At 45.0% G+C, this 19,148-nt stretch overlaps 2 protein-coding genes across 10 annotated transcripts in view; both read left to right on the top strand.

Moving 5' to 3' along the window:
* The first annotated feature begins 210 nt into the window (after positions 1-210).
* On the top strand, positions 211-5,502 carry C7H3orf33 (chromosome 7 C3orf33 homolog). 4 transcript variants are annotated; one of them, XM_064457854.1, is made up of 5 exons: positions 211-371; positions 462-521; positions 2,281-2,434; positions 3,249-3,271; positions 4,328-5,502. In XM_064457854.1, exons 1-5 carry the CDS (start codon positions 291-293, stop codon positions 4,598-4,600), a joined length of 591 nt encoding a protein of 196 aa, XP_064313924.1. In that variant the 5' UTR covers positions 211-290; the 3' UTR covers positions 4,601-5,502. The 4 variants fall into 4 exon arrangements, with proteins under 4 accessions (XP_064313924.1, XP_064313923.1, XP_064313922.1 ...); XM_064457852.1 differs by having other exon boundaries at positions 229-371; positions 3,249-3,409; XM_064457853.1 differs by lacking the exon at positions 462-521 and having other exon boundaries at positions 226-371; positions 3,249-3,409.
* Positions 5,503-8,358: 2,856 nt separating this feature from the next.
* PLCH1 (phospholipase C eta 1) overlaps positions 8,359-19,148 on the top strand; it is an 84,186-nt gene continuing 73,396 nt past the window's right edge. For 4 of the 6 annotated variants that reach the window (XM_064457845.1, XM_064457844.1, XM_064457849.1 and 1 more), the window contains exon 1: positions 8,761-8,847. The gene's annotated coding sequence lies outside the window, so the exon portion shown is untranslated. Of the gene's footprint in view, positions 8,433-8,760; positions 8,848-9,395; positions 9,464-19,148 lie in introns of those variants that run through there. The other 2 variants (XM_064457842.1, XM_064457843.1) reach the window with 2 other exon arrangements.

The raw sequence follows: 19,148 nt of genomic DNA, 5'->3' as shown, positions 1-19,148 counted from the left end.
CCAAGGTCCGGCAGGGAGCACATTGCAGGCGCATAATGCAGCGTGCAATAAGCGTAGCACGTTTCACAGGGTCCGAGGGGGATGTCACACGTCTGAAGAGTTCAGGTCATCTCACCAGTTCTGTTCAAACGCAAACCAGGCTGAGGCCGCACCAACAACGTCTGCGGCCTCGCCAGCCATTGCCACCGTCTTAGTTTGAAGCTGCCCGGCCCCGGCCCGGCCCCGCCCCCGCTCCCCAGGCCGGCGGGCGGCGCTGCGGGGCGGGCGGCGCTGCGGGCCCGCGGGCGGCCATGGCGGAGCGGCGGAGCGGGGCGGCCGAGGGCCTGGCCCGCCTCTCGGAGTGGGCGGACGCGCACCTCAGCCTCCTGCGGGTAATGGGGCCGGTGGGGCGGGGGGGGGGGGGCGGGAGCCCGGCGCGGCCATGCCCGGCCCGGCTGAACCCCGCTCTCCTCTACCCGCAGAGCCTGAGCACCGGCATGGCGGTGGCCGGGCTGCTGGTGCTGGCCCGCAGCGTCCGCATGGTGAGTGGGCTCGGCGGGGCGGGGACCCGGCTGGGCGGCGGGCTCGGCGGGGCGAGGGCCTCGGCGGGGTCCCTGCCGGGCCGCGGCGGTGCCGGGAGCCCAGCGCCCCCGGCCGGGCCCTGCGGACGGGGCCGCCCTGCGCCCGCGCCCCCGCGGGACGGGGGAGGCTGCGGCAGCGCCCGGCGCGGCGGCGCCACGCGTGTCTCCTCGCAAGCGGCGTCTCGGCGGCCAGAGCCAGCGGCCGCTCCCGCAGCCCGTCGTGCGGGGACGCGCGCTTCATCCCTCCTGCTGTAGGGGCCCGATGGCCTTCTGCCTCCAGCCCGAATAAAGCTGCACTAGAGGCCGTTTCCTCGCATCTTTCCCCCGTACTTCCGTGAACAGAGCTACTTTTCGAATATTTTTAAACATGACCCTAGATCTTCACTTCCCGAAATGAGCAGCTCACGGCACATACTAACGCTACGCTGCCAGGTCGAGTCTCCGCAGGTAGGGAGCCACCCGTTCTCCCGTGTCCCCCCCAGCTGTTAAATAGTTCCTCTGATGTTCCCTCTGCACAATTCCAAATGCAGTTTGCAATGGGAGAACATCTGTATAAAGTTTTTACTTTAAAATCTTACCAGAAGGCCTAGATTTGAACTACAAATGTTGTTGGAATTAATTTTTTTTCTGTTTTTTTGTTTGTTTTAAACCAAGGCTTCCTACATGTGTTAAGCAGGCTGTTGGAGCTTCCATTGCAAATGAGGTCAGACTTGAACAGCTTCTGTTCATAAAAACCTTCAGGCTTTCTGCCCGCAAAGTGCTGAGTTTCTGTATTCCTGGTGGGAGAACTTACGGACCACAGATGGGAAGGTTTACTGAATAAATAACATAGAGTAGAAAGATCTTTGAATTTAGTGGCGGTGCTTTGGTTGTTTTATTTCCCCCACGGTCTGGTGTGTCACAGCAGTTGCACGTAAGCAGGTCGGTACTTTTCACAGCTGTATAGAAGTAGGTCAGTGTTCTACTAAAGGTTTCCTTCAGTGAGCCCTCTAGACATCGGTGTCTTGAATTCTGGGTGTTACGGCATCCCGGGTGCCTATCCTTCTCCCTCCACCCCCTAAACCGGGTGGCTGCTTCATACCTGCGCTGCTGCTCCTGGCTGAGACTTTGCTGCTGCTAAGCTTAGTTTTCCTGTGTGATCATGTAACTGTCCCTTTGAATCCTCCCATTAGCTGATGGCTATGGTATCAAATTCAATCTTCTTGTGATCTTTTCAAAGGTGTACACCTGCTTTTGTCCCCCTCCTTTTTTACTCTCTTATCAAAGTCTGTGTTGTTTCTGGCCTGCCTGCCCTGCCTTTGTTTTCGGTGAGGCTGTTCTTTGCTGGCATCTTTAGATATGTCTTGGCTTCCTTTCACCCCTATTCTAGCACCGCTCAAGCCACTTCTAAAACACTCTTTTCATGGTGAATCAAGTGAACTTCAGTATGCGTTGCTCAAAAAAAGAGTCAGTTTCTGTTCTTTCTCTAAACCTTGCTTTCATGCCCACCCCTAATATTGCAAAGTCCATAAAACAGCGAACATCCCTAAGTGTCTGGAAAGGCTGGTACGTAATGGCTCCTGCAGCTGATCACTATATACACGTAGATACTTGCCCATGCTGTCTAATAATAGATCTGTAAACTGCCAAACTATTTTAAGAAGAAGTTGGATTAAACGTGGTTGTAACTGCTCTACCTTTTGTTTTTAAAACTTTGTCTTGCTCTTCTTTCCATCAATAGACAGCAAAGTTTACAAGTGCTTTGGATATACCTGTGGCGTTTGTAGAAAAGAATGTGAAATTGCGGGGAAAATTACATCACATAACTGAGAAAGGCCTGGAAGTTGAACACATTCCCATTAGCATTCCTTTCATTACATCGATACAGAGAAAATGTAAGTAAAAGTACGTGAGGAGCAAGGGTAGGAGCAAAATGTTGTTTTTAATGTGTCTCACGGGGAGCAGGTAGGGGCACGCCTGAGAGGAAGGGTTAAGGTACAAATCTGGGTCTGCCTTTTGGCCTTTCCAGACTTACAGGTGGGAAACTGGGGAATAAAAGACTGCGAGAAGACTTGTAAAAAGAGCTTGCCTATACAATATTTGTATGAGTTAGCATCATTATCGTGATATGTTTATGGCAGCAACAGCTCGCAGGCAGGCAGGTCATTTGCTTGCACAGCTCATCTCCTTCCTGGCAAAAAGACTCTACAGGGATTACGCTTTAAGTGATGGCTGAAAATCTGACAGCTACCTGTGCAAACCCATCCTGAGGGACAGTTTTTCTGTGACTTTGCAGAAGTTGTGTGACTCACAGACTTGATGGACACTTGCTTTGCGAATACCTGCAGGGGCTGATGCTCCGTTTGCAAACACCTGCAGGCATTAATGCTTCTTGCCTATTGTTTCTGCCCCTTCAGATAAAATAAGTGACTGTCAATGAAAGTGGTTTTTTCTATTTGTATGCAAATTAAAAGTACCTAGCTTAAACCACTTGTGCAATCTTGAATTAATTTTTTTACTGAAGTTGAGATGAGACCAAGTTCTTATTTGCGAGTAAGTAGTGCTTTGGGGAACTGACATGGATTATTTTTCTTTTTTAAGTCCATAGGAATAAACTCATTCCCAGCAGCTGAGGGTCGGCACAGAGCATGGCATTTCCTTTGACTGCTGCATTCCGTGACAAAGTTCTGTCTCTCCCTCTCTAATCAGGGCAATCAAAAGGTCTTCTGCTGGTAAGACTTGCTGGAGTGGAGTTGGCTCCAGGCAGCACGGCCTGGTTACAGCAAGAGTTAAAACCCAGACAAGTTATATGGTTCCAGCTTCTGGGAAGGGAGGACTTGGCACTCGAGTGCCTTGTTTTAGTAAACAAGGTAAATATAGTGACAAAAATGGACTTTTATCTGCAGGCTTGAGTTTGGCTTTAGTTATGCAATTCAGTTATCTCAGTACATGTAGGGAATGTTATTATTTATAATTTATCTATCTTGATATGAATTTTAAGCGTTGTATTTGTAAATCTGATTTCAAGACTACTATTTTTGCAGACTGATTCATGGCACGAGTGTATTTCTGTGTCAGATAGTGTTAGGCTGTATCACATAGTTCTGATTACCCTGATGTTTAGTCACAGAATCCCAGAATGGTAGGGGTTGGAAGGGACCTCTGGAGATCACCTCATCCAACCCCCCTGCTTGAGCAGGCACACCCAGAGCAGGGGCACAGGACCGCGTCCAGGCATTTGAATGTCTCCAGGGAAGGGACTCCACAACCTCTCTGGGCAGCCTGTGCCCCTGCTCTGGCACCTGAACAGGAAAGAAGTTTTTCCTCATATTGAGGTGGAACTTCCCGTGTTCCGACTTGTGCCCATTGCCCCTTGGCCTGTCATTGGGCACCACAGCAAAGACTCTGGTCCCATCCTCTTGATACCTGCCCTTCACATATTTATAAGTATTGATAAGATTCACCCCTCAGTCTTCTCCAGGCTGAACAAACCCAGGTCTCTCAGCCTTTCCTCATAAGGGAGATGCTCCAGCCCCCTGACCGTCTTAGTAGCTCTCCGCTGGACTTGCTTGAGCAGTCCATCAAATGTTCTCTCACAAATGTCTTGCATTAGTGTTATGTTTTAACAGCCAGCTGGATTCCTCTTAACTTTTAACTCTTTCTGCCAGAGAGCAGATTTAGCCAGAAGTAAAGCTTCTATCTCAGAGGGAGCTCACGCACACAAAAATCCCAACCCCAAACTGTTTTAAAGGTGAAGTGGATATCTTATTTATTGTGCCTTTTTATAGGGTCCATTTCTCAGCGTGTGCTTAAACGAAGAGATCTTGAGACAAGGGCTTGGCAGAACAGCGCGCATTGAAGGGCTACACCATGATTCCCGCCTGTACTGGAAACTTCAGAAAAGACTGCTTCGAGCGGAGTTAAAGGCCTTGAAGAAAAAGAAAGGAATATGGAAAGAAGAAAGCTACTCTGAAAGAATTAGAGATCGTATAAGCAACAATAAATTTGTACAGACATTGAAACAATTTGCAAGCTGGTTAAGACGTTCTGTTTACAGGTGAACAGGGGGACTTGTTTGGAGGAATGCCAGTTACCTACGCTATGTGCTTTGGGTAAAGTAGAAGTTTATGATAAAAAAAACAGTGCCATAATTTTGAGGGTCCCTGTCTCAAACAGAAAACCCGTGAAGTTACCTAATGCTGTAGTATAATCCACTGGTGGGATTGAACATCAGCAGTAGTATGCAGGTCACAAATTAAAATCTTCTGAAGCCAAACTTTTCCACAATAATGTCCTAAATTAGTTGTCCAGTTTTCCACCTGCTAAATACACACACAGCTGTGTTAGCTAACTAGTGAAAGCAGTCAACAGTCCAGTTTTTAGGAGGTACAGAGTGTTAGTTCACAGTGTTCGGCTGTAAATGCTTCTCTGTTACATGTCATTACTATACATTGCTTAGAAAAATCCATTTCAGACCTTCGCAAAGCTTGTGGTATGTGTTTACACACAAGCATTTTGTTTGAATTCTATTCTTACACTTTTGTCTATAATTTGTGTTTTAAAAAACCTTTCATCTTGAGTAATACGTTGCATTGTTACCAGTATAAAAGGTAATTTATTATGGCTGATCTTAAAAGCTGATAAGGTCATAACAACCAAAGTTCCTTGGAAAAAAAAAAGTCACTTGGTGTATCAGAGTATAAATTAATATGTCAGTAATCCATGTTTCTAGAAGACAATGCTCATTTGAGGAGGAAAACTTATGCTATTTTTTCTGATGGCTCTATAAATATCTAAAATTAGATGAAAATAAAACTTTAACATGGTATTTGAAAAGGTGGACCATAGTGTGCGAAGAACTTAAACTCTCATTCTTGTTTTGGTTTTGAAACACTTGTTAAGTATATGAGAGTGTATTATTTATTTACAAAATATTATCAGAATAAAGATTGAATTTCTTGTGTTCATTGACACATTTTATATACCAAGCACTTGACCTTAGTTTAACCTCCCACTGTCCCAATATTTATTTAAAGTGAAGTGTTTTACAGATTTTCTTTCTTTCTGTGTATTTTTTTTACCAATCAAATACTAGGAAGAAGAGTGTGGTACAAAAAAATCTTAATAACTGAACACTGCTTGTCTGAAAATTAGTTGCTATGTCATAATTTGCTCATTTCAGGGTAAAATTGTTAATCCTGAGATCTTAAAAAACCACAGCCTTCCCTTGGGTAAGAGCAGATGTCAGTGCTGCTTTATTACTTTTGTTCCTGGGTCCTTTCAGGGGTGCGGCTGGTTTTTGCAAAGCAGTGAGCAGCAAGCCGTGAAGTACCTGCAGCACAGTTATTTGGGTACAAATGTGAGGAAGAGGAAAAGCAGCTCTGCGGGCAGAGGCAGAGCTTGATGGGAGCTGGAAACCAGGTACCTGTGTCTGCTTTAAAAAAAAAAACCACAACAAAAAAGGAAAAATCCATGAGGCATCTGTTTTTAAGTGTGATACAGTAAAGGACTGGGACAATCACTGCTGTGGTACTTCGACATAGAATCATTAAGGTTGGAAAAGACCTCTAGGATCATCAAGTCCAACTGTAGAACATAAAAGTCATGCACATGGTTAGGGATTTGGGACCAGCTGTTGCATCCTCCAAAGCAAAACTCAAAGTTGACTTTTAACCCCAAACTACAAATTTGGTCTCAGCAATAATTCACATCTCATGGGTGGTTATAGGTGTTCCTGTTTCTACATTTGGTAGAAGGAGTTTTTCCAAACTGACTGTAATTGTACAGTTATAATGGGGTTTTGCTGTAATAATGAAATATAACTCTACCTGGACTTTGCCCTTCTGTTATGTAAATGAGTCCTAGTAGGATTTATCACAAAAATCCACTGTAGAGGTGAGAGAAAAATCTCAGGAAACCGCATGCTATGTTTCTAGCAAGCAGAGGTGAGGTGTGGGTGAATATGAACCAAGTTTGTTCCCCCCAAGTCTTGGCTTCAGCCCTTTTTGCCCTTGATGGAGTTCAGAAAAGCCCTAGAGATTTTTCTAAATTACAGCAAATTGTTGTATCCTTTGGATTAGATTGTGGCTTGCGAAGGATTTTTAAAAGATGGAAATACAGCTGCTTTATCGCTTGTTTATCCACCTCTTAGTTTTAACTATGTTTTTGAAGTTTCCCTCCCTGTATTTGTGGCCATGAGGTAGTCTAACAAATAATTTCAGAAGGAACTATAGAAAGTGATACCTAAAATCTTTGGATTCAGGCCTCTGATCTCTTTTCAGGTTTGTTGCACATGACAAGAAGTTTTGGTGATGTGCTCTTACTATCATTCTTGGTCACAACACAAACCCAGGGAGGGAGTTTCATGTACAGGATCAGTGCTGTGATGGACAGCACTAGTCTCACAGAGAGTAACCAAGTGGTGTGGGATTTGAGATTGCCCTGACTACTGATTTCATGACAGTTAACTCCTGTAATTGTTTGTTAATGCGGTTTTCCTTATCGTCCAGGGCTTATCTGTTTTTAAAACAACACCACCCCCTCCCACCTCAAAAAAGCACAACTCAGTTCAAAGCTATGCTTTCCATCTGTGCAAGGCTTGAGAGGTTGCAGATCTTGTCTCCGTGGGAGGCCAGTCTATTGAAAAAACCGGTAACAGGAATAGAAACAAATAGCTCTGCAGAACCAAGTTGAAGAACTGACTGGGAGGTCAGGGGCAGAAAAGCACTTTTCTCCGTCATGTAAAAACACTCCACGCAGCCTCTGAGAAGCACTATCCCACTCATTTGCATGCCCACAGCAGCAAGGCACGCAAGAGTATTTCCAAAGCAGAGGATGCAGACCTTGTCTGATTAGGAAAAAGGACAAGAATTAAACTGTTTAGCTCTTGTACCTTCACCCGGCAACTCTGAATATGCTGCAAGTAAGTCATCTTAAAAATACCCTAGGGAGCAAGAGACCTCCAAATGGCCAGCTAAGAAAAATATTGTCAGTGTTGCACAGGCTTTTTATTGCTGGTGCAGCATGTAAGGCAAATGGTTGTCATAAACACTACTAGCCTTCCTCTGAGCCCACCCGAAAGCGGTGGGCATGGTGCTGTTAGCGTGCTTTCCTGACAGGCGAACAAAGAAGCTTGGCCCCGCGCATGGAGCGAGGCGTCGCTGCCGCAGAGCCATGGGCGCCTGGGGCGGGTTCTCCTGCCAAGGCCCCCGGGATGGGAGGGATGGCAGTCGCCTTCCTCAGGTTACGTCTCTTGTCCATTGCATTATCCCCGCTCTTTTCCCTGTCTGTCAGAGCTCACACCTGCTGGTTCCCTATGAAACGCTCCTCAGTCACCCACAGAACTATCAGATATAAGAAGTTATAGTTTCAAAAGCAGACTTTTAGATTTAACCTGCTCCAGCAGAGAGGCACATTCACTCACACCAGGACTTTCGCTAGCTGCTGGTACACCGTATGTCAGGGAAACCAGAGCTGTGCAAGTACCGGTTATCGCTTCCCTGCCGTTAGGTTCCGTTAGCCAACGCAGGTGAGCGGCCCTTTGAGGTCATCGTAGCTTTTTATAGGAAAAAGCCCAAGAAGTCAGTCAAACCCGACGATTTCCCTCCCCCGGGGGATCCCGGCCTTGTCGGGGGCAGGTCCCGGGACGCTCCCTCCGGCTCCCGGGGCTATGAGGAAGGACGCTCCCGCCCCGCCCCGCCCCGCAGCAGGTGCGGCCGTTGTGCCGGTTGTGGCCGTTGCCGCCGTCCCGCGCGTCTCCATGGCACCCGCCGCCGGCGGGGCGAAGGTGAGCCTGAGGGGCCGCCCCGAGGGGCCGCTTCACGCCCTCAGTCCTTCCCCACCGGGCCGCGGGGGCGCCTCAGCGGGGTCCGCTTCCCCGGCTCGGCCAACTCCGTGAGTCCCGCCGTGAGGAGCGGCCGCTGTGGGGAGGCTCCACCGGGGCGCTCAGGGAAAGGGTCCCTCGCCCCGCGGCAGCCGCGAGGCGAGGCGGTGCTGAGGGGGAGCGCTGAGGGGCGGCGCGGCGCCCCGCCGCCTCGCAGCGGACACACAATGGAGCAGGTTGAATGGGAGCGGGCGCGGGGCCGCCGCAACACCGGGGCTGGATCGCCGGCCTCAGCCGCCGCCGCTGCTGCGCTGGCGGGCGGGAGCGCGCCCCGCTCCGGGCATGGCGCCGCTCCGGGTTTCCCCTGCGCTCCGCGCCGGAGGGCGGGCCGCGCCGGGGCGGGGCGGGCGGCAGCGCCGTGCGTTTGAACGGGAGAGCAGGTTGCGGCGGTGGGGTAGGGGATTGAGCGGAGCCCGGTGTTCTGCGGTGAGTGAGGGAGTGCGGGCGGGGTGGGCCTTGGGAGGGATGCCCCGAGCTCCCGGCCCCTGAGGCGAGGGCGGGCGGCGGCACCGGCGGGGGCTCCCGGCGGCGGGGCTGGGGGCGGACGGCGGCGGGCGCGGACCTGTCCCCGGGCGGACTGCCCGCTCCCTGGAAGCCTTTGCTGGGCTTTCGTTTTGGGAGTTCATGCCGGGTTTTCCCGGTGTTTACAGCAGAAAGTTTACAAGGTGTAACTTTTTTTTTTTTCCCCCGATAAAGTGTTGCTCTGGCCGGTGAGACGCGGTGTATCTCACGCGGCGCTGTTATACTCACTTCGTAAAGAAACCGCGACCTTTCCTTCCCCTGGAGCTGCAGAGGCGCGGCGGGCCCGACCCGGGGCATCCTCGGACGCTTCGCGGGGTCCCCGAGGGAAGAGCCAGCACCCGCCGTGCTGCTGGTACCAGGGGCTTTCCCTTGGTGCTCCGAGGGGTGTCTGGTGTCGGCCCGAGTCACAAGGGGCTGCTCCAGCGGTTGCGTTGGCCGTATTTGTTCTGTTTGTTAAATAATGAATCATCCCGGATAAACTTCCAGTCGTCTTTTGGGCTCTTTGCCCCTTCTCTTGGGGGTAAGAACTACTTTTGTCATGTGGTGTGGGAGGTTCTGCTTTAAGGTTGTGTCAGAACAGTTGGAGAACCCGGCTTGGTGATGAGCTAAAATCAGAGAAAGCTGCAGCCGTTTGGTATGCCTTAGACTTAGGCTAGACAGTGTTAAATGAGGCTTAACGAAAAGTCCTGACTCCACTGAGAGGAGTGGAGGATGTCGCCCAAAGAGTGTTGCGGGGTGCAATGCTTCTGGGGCGTGCTTTGTTCTGACCCTTTGCTGAAATAGGTGGGAGTTGAGAAGAGTCAAGCCTCCTGCTGGATTGAGTCCTTTCTAAAAATAATTTCTTTGATGCCTGATAATCTACTCCATAAACCATTTTTCAAGGAAAAAAAATAAAGTACAATGAGCTGAGAATTCTACTCTATGCATGTTTTGTTGTAATTATGCAACTGTATAATTCTGGGAACTTCAACTAGCTGACCGAGAAGTGTTTTTAGAAGAAGTGTTATAAAGTTTCAGGGAGAAAGATATAAGCTTTATCTGATGAACTAGTCATAGGCTTTTTGTTTAAAGTGTGCTTTAACTCCTGAGTTATCAAGCACAATGTTTGCCTTCTTTCAGTGGACTTTCCTGATTTACTTGCCCTTGGGTCTTCTGGCCCTTGTGTTGCAAAACTTAGAGGAGGCAAAAGAAAACTTTGGGTGTCTGTTGTGCAGGTATTCTTTCAGAGCATAACATTACTGAAAAGACAGATGGGATTCAATCCTGCAACAGGACACCTAAGTTAAAGATAATGTGGTATATGGAAAGAAAATGCAGACTTTTTGGGAGTTGAGAGATAGTAGAGTGCATGCACGCTGTTAAAAATCTTCCTGTTTCTTTAAACGTTAGCTCCCTGGCATAAGTTTGATAATACTTTTTTTTTAACTTTGGATGCTTTTTCTAGGTTTAAAAATGGTAGTAAGCTGTTACAGAAAAAAATGTTAAGTGTTTGTCAATTGAAGATGCATGATTTGTGAAAAATGATCTGACCAGTTGCAGATGCTTTCTGGTTTTATGCTACCTATTGTCCATAAAAATGGGGATCAGCTGGTGGTTTTGGATCAAGTGGTGCACAACTCATTATTTTAACAATACTGGCTCAGCTTGGGAGGTTGCCTAGGGAATTGATTTAATGCTTCTGTCCTTTCACCCTTTGAGGCGGGTGTCCCACAATGACTTTGATCAAAATCACTAGTATTTGTAATGGAGAATAAAATTTTGCTCCATAAAAAGCAAAGAAGGGGCCACTCGCTATTAACAGATCCCAGTTTTGCATGAGTTGACCTGTAATCTAAAACATTATCAAGAAATACCCATGGCAGTAAAACAGTTTTATGAGCATTTCATGAGAAAGAAAATTAGTCCTTTGTTCAGAATTTAGCTTCCCTTTATTTCTGGGGAAGGCTTTAACACTGAAGCTGTGTGTTTCTGTTGGCTCTACAAAGTAATCTTTCTATAAATAGAATGGTTTTCCTTAATGAAATCTGAATAAGGATTTCTTTTTTTAAGGTGTCACCCAAGACTCAATTTTGATTGATAACCTAGGGTCACAGCTACATATGGTGGTGTGGTGGGTTTTTTTGTGTTTTGATTTCTTATTTGTTTGCTTTCGGTTTTTTAATAAGTTTAAAGAAGTCTGAATGTTTAAAAAAAAAAATCGCAAACACTCTGAATTTGGAAAGCAGAGGTCTGTTTCCAGGTCTGTTAGAGACCTTCTTTATTATCTTCAATAGGACAGTTTTTTTTTTGCCTGTGTCTTCTGACGAGGTAAGACTGCCAGGTGTAATTGCCTTGTAGGGTCTTACAGAAACTTCTATTTAGTGCTTCAAATTTACTCGAATGTGTTGAAATGAAACACAGTTATTAGGGCGTTTTTCTCTTGGCATAGTAGGATGCAGAGCATGTTCTGAGCAATCATCATGGCTGTTGCACTGGAAGGGTATTAAAACCACTAACCAGCAAAGCGTGGTTCCCCCGGGCAGTGGAGCAGGCCTGAGCAACGCGCCAGAGATTAATTGGTTTGAACTGCTGGGTCTGGACTGTGCTAGGGATAAATCCATCTTTGCTTCCACTGGAGTACTGCTGAGGTTGGCCAACCTTAGTGCAGACTGATCTAATTGCCAGGAGGAGGGTGTGTGTACTTTTTTGTTCCCTTTCTTTTTCTTTCTTGTTTATTTTAGAAAACTGGAATTGTTTTCTGTAACAACGGTGACTTCCTTGTTCCAGCCTCCTTGGCCACTGAGGGCATTTTCATTAGAGATCTGAGCTTGCCCTCTGTGTTCCTGAGTCACAAAGCCTTTTGCTGGTTGTCTGGCATTAGAGGAACACTATCTAGTTGTACTTGAGTAGCTGTGAGTGATATGAGCGTGCATTTGAGAGATGGAAAGGCAGGTTGGGAGATTGAGAAGGTGAGGAAATATCCACTACTGTGGATAGGCAGTTACTAAGGCTTCCACAAAAGGAATGGAAGGGAGAGGTAGGCAGAGCTGCTGACAGCAGTTTGAAAGCAGATGCCTGTTGCAGTGCTAGAGAAAGCCAGTGACATGATGCTGGGGATGCAACATGTGCCCCTTCAGAGCTTCCTGTCCACCGGTGAACAATGCAAAATTGCTTCAAGGGTGTTTGGGTGTGTGCATTAAAGCAGTGTATCACTCTCAGCAAGAGACGTCCACGTGAATCTCTTCAACTTGAAATAACTCAAGGTTACTTGCAAAAAATGTCAAGTAGAGACAAACTGTTGTTGTGTAAAGCAGTCCATGCTCCATTACTGACTTGATTTATTGGAACTGACACAAAGCTCGCATACCCATGCCCAATGAGCATGACCAAGCGTGTTACTGAGGTGAAGTACAGGATGATGTGTTGACTGTAATTGCATGGGCCTAAAATGGGCATTGCTGAGCCTCGTATCAATGTATTCTTTGCTTGGTCTTAGTTCCAGCTGCAGGTGATTGACACGTTGGTTGGCAGCACACTCAGTAGGGTCCCCACATGAAAAAATGGAAGAACATTGGCAATCACCAACTGTATCAACTTCTGCCATACACAAAGGGTCTTGTATGAAATGCCTGCTCTTTGTAGGACTGCATGTCAATCAACTGGTTGCCAAATATCATACAAGATGCAGATCATCTATACACATGGCTGGCTGTGTTGGCACAAGTCCTTTCCAGGGATCTTATTTTTATCTTCATATCTTACCGCATTGTTTGAATTATTCTATGTTTCAGCTGAGCAGCATCCAGGGTTTCACAGGCTATAGCAATAGCTGTAAGTTCAGCAACAGCTGTTTCAGCTACTGAAATGGCAGTGTTCCGCTTTTCAAGAAATAGTCTCATATATTAAGTGTGTCTGAAAATGACTTGTCCAAATTATTAAATATTTACACCTAGTGAGAGATGGATACTGGAGGTGTACTGCGTACTGCCTGCTTTTTACTGGGTATGTTCCTGCTGATCTGTTGAGGAAGAAAAGGTCCTTCTTAAAGCTATGAAATGATCTGTGTGAAAAGAAACGTTTGTTTCAATTTCTAGAAACAGAATTATTTTCTAAAATAATAATAGGTAAGAAGAAAGTAAGCTTACACTTCATTATCATGACTTCATGTCTTAAAGCGTCATTTTGCTGTTGGGAAAAGGTCTTCAGGTATTTTCAGAAGCACTTAAAGATGTTGTTAACAACTGTTCAGTAAATTTCTTTCTGTGTTGAATCTCTGTGGGAAAATCTATTTCCTTCACCTGCCTTTTATGTTTCACACTCCAGGCAGAGGTGCATGTGGTGAAGCGGTGCTAACCACGGCTTCAGCTCAAAGCAGTGCTGGATGTGTTCTTGGGAGACAGTCAGTCTCCTTTTGCTGGCATATTTAATAGTTCACCCTAGTCAGCATCAGCATGGACAGACTGAGTGGTGTGAAGAGGAGTTTCTTTTCTTGATCACATGCAGTAGTGTTGTAATAGCATTGAAGCCCATGAAAATTTATCATCTCCAGCATGGGAGGTAAAAGTTGTCCTAATTTTTACCTGGAGAATTGAGGCATGCATTAGGAATCTCTGGGCGTTCACTAACTGCCTTTGAGGTGAATCAATTCCCCTGACTTTGGGACTGATATTGGGGTGGAGGGCTCTTGGGGCTGATGGTTCTGGGCTTGCTATACATTCCTCTGCCTACTTGGAAGGGAGTGGTGGTGTTTATAGGAGAAATTAGAGAAAATATAAAAGAATCTCAAAAAGTATAATAGAATCTGAAGATGTGTTGTTGATGATGCATAAAAAAAGAGAATGCATTGCCAATATGGTGAAGTGAGTCCTCTCTCTGTAGATTAAAACTTCCAGTGCAGAAAGACTCTTGCATTCAACACCTACAGTTTGAAAACCTTTGTGCAGTAAAACCAAAAAATCATTTGGGTGAGTGACTTGGTGTACGGTGCGTTGGCAAAGGCAGCAGAAAAGAGTGCAGAGTACTAGAAAGCTGTGTCATTCATGTACACTTATTCATAAATTTCAGTTCCATGTCTGGTGGGATGACTGTTACGCTGAACACGGGGTATGCAAGGCAGGTGTCTTCTGAAGCAGTGCCTGCTGGGTGACAGAGGCAGCAGCATGCTGCCCTCCTGGAAATAGTTCCTGAAATAGGGGAAAAACAAATTCCATTTAGGCTTCTTGAGGAATGGGGAGCAAATGCTAATTCCCTTTCAGGGTCTGTTGCCATGGGGAGTCGGTTCAAATCCTTTCTAATGCCTTCCTCAGCAGCAAGTTGTGCTGACACATGCTTTTCATGACTTCCCAGAAAGAGAAATTACTTGAGACAAAAGCTCCATCAAAATTAGCAGCCACAGGAAGATTAACATTTGCTGTTTGTTAGCTGTGGGTAGGACAGTTGAGAGAGTTGTCCATTATACAGGCTAGCATAGCTTGACTGGCCTCATGTCCGCATTGGGTGGGCTACACAGGGGGAGGAATGGGTGCTGGGTAACCTGTTGGCCAGGCACCATGTATGGTGCCATGCAGTGAAGTCTACCTGCTCCTCTCCTGGAAAATGAAAGGGTATTTTATGGAGCAAATTGCGGGCATCAGTCCTCTAGCGTGATCCAGATTGGATGCGATTAGGGTTGGGCTGAACCTCAGAGAATTTTAGTTCCATTAGGAGGGAGATGTGCAGCTGCTGCTGCCTGCATTCTGTGAAGCTGGATACAGCTTCCTGAGTGTCCCTGGAAGAGCGTTGGTACTGGGACAAGGATCTGAACTAGCAGGGGATATTGAAGAGAGCTGTGGTCTGATGTGGCAGTAGCAATGTCAGTGATGATAATGCTATTTCTGCCTTGCTGAGGTAGATTGTTCATTTTACAGCAACCAACAAATATTTAGAAGCAGCTTCCTCAAACACTTAAGCAAATTGACATCAGTCTGTCTTCATCTGGTGAACAATGTATGACTAAGATCAGTGTTTAATGCTCTAATGGGGGAATAGCCAAAATACCGGGTTAAAAAAAATAAAATCTGCATATTCAGGAAATCTCATCTGTCTAAAGAATGTATAAGTGCAACATCTGTATCCCAAATCCAAACTGTCTTGTGACCTTTTCCCTTTGAATAGTGAACTCTGACTTCTAAGAGTTTCCAGTTGCTCCCAGTGAAATCCACAGGAAATGTTTCTTTGCTACCGTGCTGGCTTGCACGCTCCGAGACCTTTACTGCCAGTGTTGTCCCAACACAGCTGTTCCTGTGGCCGTATGGCACATTGGATGAGGGAACTGAACTGGCAAAAAAATAAACCGAACAATAATCTCTTACTTTATTCCTCTAGACCAATTCCTAGAAAAATAAGAAAAGGTTCAGGTACTGGATGTTTTTCTCTTCAGTTACCAAGTATTATCAATAACCTTTTTTTTCATGCTGGTGATATTACCTTGCCTTTGGAAAGGGAGTGTAACTTTGCAGGTACTTTTTAAGCTTTTTGTTTATACAAGAAGATACTTTAAATTCTGGAAAGTATCCATACATTTATGAAATAGGTTGCACCACAAGTAGGTGAAACTTTGTTTTTTAAGTTAGAAGAGTGACACCAATTTGTGGGCAAAACTGTCTTTTGTATCAGCAGTGTGGATCTTTCATCCAATGCAGCTAACATGCCTTGCCTATTCTGCATGGCTCCTATAGTAACATTTATGCAAGTTATTTTGAGTGAATGTAGATATTTGGTGCTGATTAAAGTAGAGATTTGCACAGATGAGGTTTGGAACCCTCAGGGCCTGGGTTTGTATGACAGTTAAATCTAAATCTGCATAAATTCAGACCAGCTTAAATGCTTAGCCATATTTGGGTGACTGCTAGTGGCTTAGTGAAATAAGAAGCCCAAGAGTGCAGATGGGTGGATGCCCCATGAAATATTGTCATATTAGGATTTTATAATCTCTTCAGATTCAGTTTCACGTCTAACTATGGCTGAGCTTTTAATCTGATGGCTACTTTGTTTTGTGGATACTGTTTAAAACAAAATAGCCTGTGTTGTGCAGCAGCTGGTCTCTGAAACTTGAAGGTTGTTCCACCAGAGGATTTGCTGATACTTTCTTCAGAAAGTAAAAACATGAACTGCAGCTATTTTTCTAATGTTTAAAGCCTGGAAATAAGTTCCTGTTGATGGCTACTGATAAACAGCATATTTTAACATGCTTCAGGGAAAGAAAGTTGGTGAGAGCATAAATTTCCTGGTTGCATGTTGTGGTATAAACAGAATTGCAAATTACTTTGCTCCCTCTCTTCAGTATCTGTTATTTCATAATATTAGTATAACAAAGGGCTGAGCCCTTGGACTACTGAGAGCGTGTTCTAGGATAAAGTGTCTTCTCTGATTTCCACTGCAATGTGTTTGCCAAGCTGCTGAGTGCTGATGGCACCTTCAGAAATGATGTAGAGCTTGATCTGGAACATATCTTTATAGGAATAAGAGATTGTACAGAAAGACCTGTGATCCCACCTGGGCAGCCCTCATTCTGTTCCTGAGGTGTGCAAGTAAATCTTTTGCTTACCTTCAAACTTAAGGGAAATCAGTTAACCTATATCTGTTCTAATAATATATGTAGGTCTGTTCTGAAGCAAGATTGCTTAGCTTTTGAATACTCCCTTGGAATTCTCCAAGGAGAGTTCAAAGTTGTATTTGTACTGTAATTTGCTGTTTATTTTTTTCTGTTTGCAATAACTGGAAGATAACTGGATGCACGTGATGACAGTCAGCAGAGATTCTGGGTGCCCTCGCTACAATCACAGCTGCCAGATTAAAGACCAGTGTTTCTCTCTGGGCAGTATATTCCTGCTACTTAGTGTGAGCCAGATGGTCTTTCCACCCTCCTGTACAGATATCTCTAATGCTTATAAGAGTGCTCTCTGGCCGTATTTGGAGCTAATACAGTATTATTTCCAATCACAAGCTAAGTGAGTCCTTTCCTTGACTCTGTATTGCTCTTCCCCTTTCTAACATTTCTTTTTCTTATTTTTCCCTTATTATACTTTTCCTCTGTTACTTGTCCAGTATCTCTGAACTATTTTTCACTGTAAAATGTATCATCAAGAGGTACCTGAAATAGGTGCAAGCTTCCAAAATCTAGAGCCCTCTGAATATTCAGTGTTTTCTGGACTTTCTTTTCCACTGAAAGCAGGATTGCCAGGCACATGTGCTTTTTTAAGTTTGGTAGAACATTTTACAAAATATTTGTTTCTACCGTACACCATTTTGTCCTAAGGAAAGGAATACATTTTTTTTATAAATCATACTTTCCAAAGGTGTTCACTGGGTAGATAGCAAGCTCTGAAACTGGGGCTGTGGTTTTGTCAAAGGGAAGTGCTGGTGAACTGCGGTATCTGTCCTGTTAGTAGGAACTATTCATACTATCTGATTGACTTAATAATGTTATCTGTTGAAGTGCTTCAGAAACAAGTAAGGGAGAGGGCAGCTGAGAAAAGGTGAGATTAACAATCTCTCCACCCTGTTACTCCTCACTTAACTACCAATTAGTCTGAGCCTTCTGGAGAGCTGTGCACTGGAAACAAATCGAGTTACTGTCTGGTGCTAAATGGATGTGTGCTTAATACCCTCTTCACATTCAGGACCTGCACAGTATCCAGTTTAATATTGCAGATAAATATTTAGATTATGCTGCTACTTTCTCAAATAGTTTACTGCTAACCATAACAATCAGCCTGAGCTGAGAACATGTTTTACTCAAGTGCTGCTCACCCTCCAGCTGCTGGTGTAGTGCACTGTGAATCCCTGGAATGAATGTCCTACTTCTCTGCGCAACTCACTAAGGCATGAGATTTTTCTGTGCAAGAGAGAAAACTGCAGAATATTGAGACTAGTGGGTGTCAGGTGTTTATGTTCTCGGTGTTAAGCCTCTTGTAATAAGAAGCATCTATCACAACCTAGGCAGAGCATATGCATCCCCTGATAAGTTCAGAGATGTCTTATAAATTAATCTCTACAACTTTCATAATAAAGTAATTTCGTAAAGCATGCGTGTAACAAAACTTTCCTTGTGAGTTCAACCACTAACTTGAGGACAAAAAAAATCATATTTGTTCATCTCGTCCATCAGTATCTACACAGACATGTATATGCATGCATGCGCACAAGTTAAACATATTACACATATTTTTTTGTATCAAATTTCTTTGAGAAAAATCAGTTTACTTCCATTAATAACTCTTGTGAAGTACAGTTCAGTAGAACGATTCATAGCTCTTGTTCTCCCCTTTGCAAGGACTTCTTTTATGGACCACTACTCAAAGTACTAAAATAATGCAGCTGACACTTGTTTAATGGAAATTAATGAGCTAAAAGAGAAGATACAGTTCCTTCAGGATCAGTATTTCTGCAGACCATGTAATGGAATCCCTGGCTCAATTTACATGTTAATACACTTTATCCAGATACAAAGTAGTTGGATTCTTGACACACTGGAGTAGTATCTCTTTGCTCAGGTAGTGAAGCATGGATTGCTTTACCTCTCCGAATGAATGTGCCAGGCTGAGGGCTGAACCTACAGGAATTTTGCTTGTCATGAAAGAGTGATACCCCTAAGTTGAGAAACTTGCAGAGTGGATAAATTAGGAGAGTATTCAACTCTTTCTGCCTTGGCTGCGTTATCAAGTAACTGCACAAACTAGTTTTGAACTCAGATTTGCATCTGTTCAGGATTTTGGTAGCTTTTTGCCAAAATAGCTTTGGTGGCACTGTCCTTTCCTATTTAAACATTAATTATGTGTTTAGTGGCACTTTTTATTCTCATAGCTTAACCTACATGGATAAAATATGTTATACTGGTATAGCCTACATAACATTCTGGTCTATGACATAAACAAGATGTTATTTTTCTCCTATGTCATCATTATTGAAATGGTGCAAATTTCTGTACAGTTAAGTTCCTAAGCACACGTTCATTTGAAATGACGGTATTTGGCCCAAAGTGTGTGGTTGGTTTGTTTTTTAATTTGCCTTTTTTTTTTTTGGTACAATACAGTAAAGCATGATCCTGGCTGGGCTGTCCCCGAGCTCTGTAACAGAGAAAGCAAATAACTTTGAGGACCATCCAAATAACTGCTGGTGTTTCTTAGGAAGGTTTTCTTACAGGATGTTTGTGTCAGCTGATGCAGCCACTTTGGGATTCTGCCTTC

This window comes from Phalacrocorax carbo, chromosome 7 (genome assembly GCF_963921805.1).
Source record: "Phalacrocorax carbo chromosome 7, bPhaCar2.1, whole genome shotgun sequence".
In the NCBI taxonomy this organism is placed as follows: Eukaryota; Metazoa; Chordata; class Aves; order Suliformes; family Phalacrocoracidae; genus Phalacrocorax; species Phalacrocorax carbo.
The sequence above is the reverse complement of the archived record's forward strand: the minus strand, read 5'-3'. Positions and strand labels throughout refer to the sequence as shown.

Bases quoted from the DNA above. Each gene is read 5' to 3' on its own strand.
- C7H3orf33 (XM_064457852.1), top strand. From the start codon at position 291: ATGGCGGAGCGGCGGAGCGGGGCGGCCGAGGGCCTGGCCCGCCTCTCG. The intron at 372-461 runs GTAATGGGGCCG...CTCTACCCGCAG, and splicing joins CGCACCTCAGCCTCCTGCGG to AGCCTGAGCACCGGCATGGC. The intron at 2,435-3,248 runs GTAAGTAAAAGT...CTCTCTAATCAG, and splicing joins TACATCGATACAGAGAAAAT to GGCAATCAAAAGGTCTTCTG.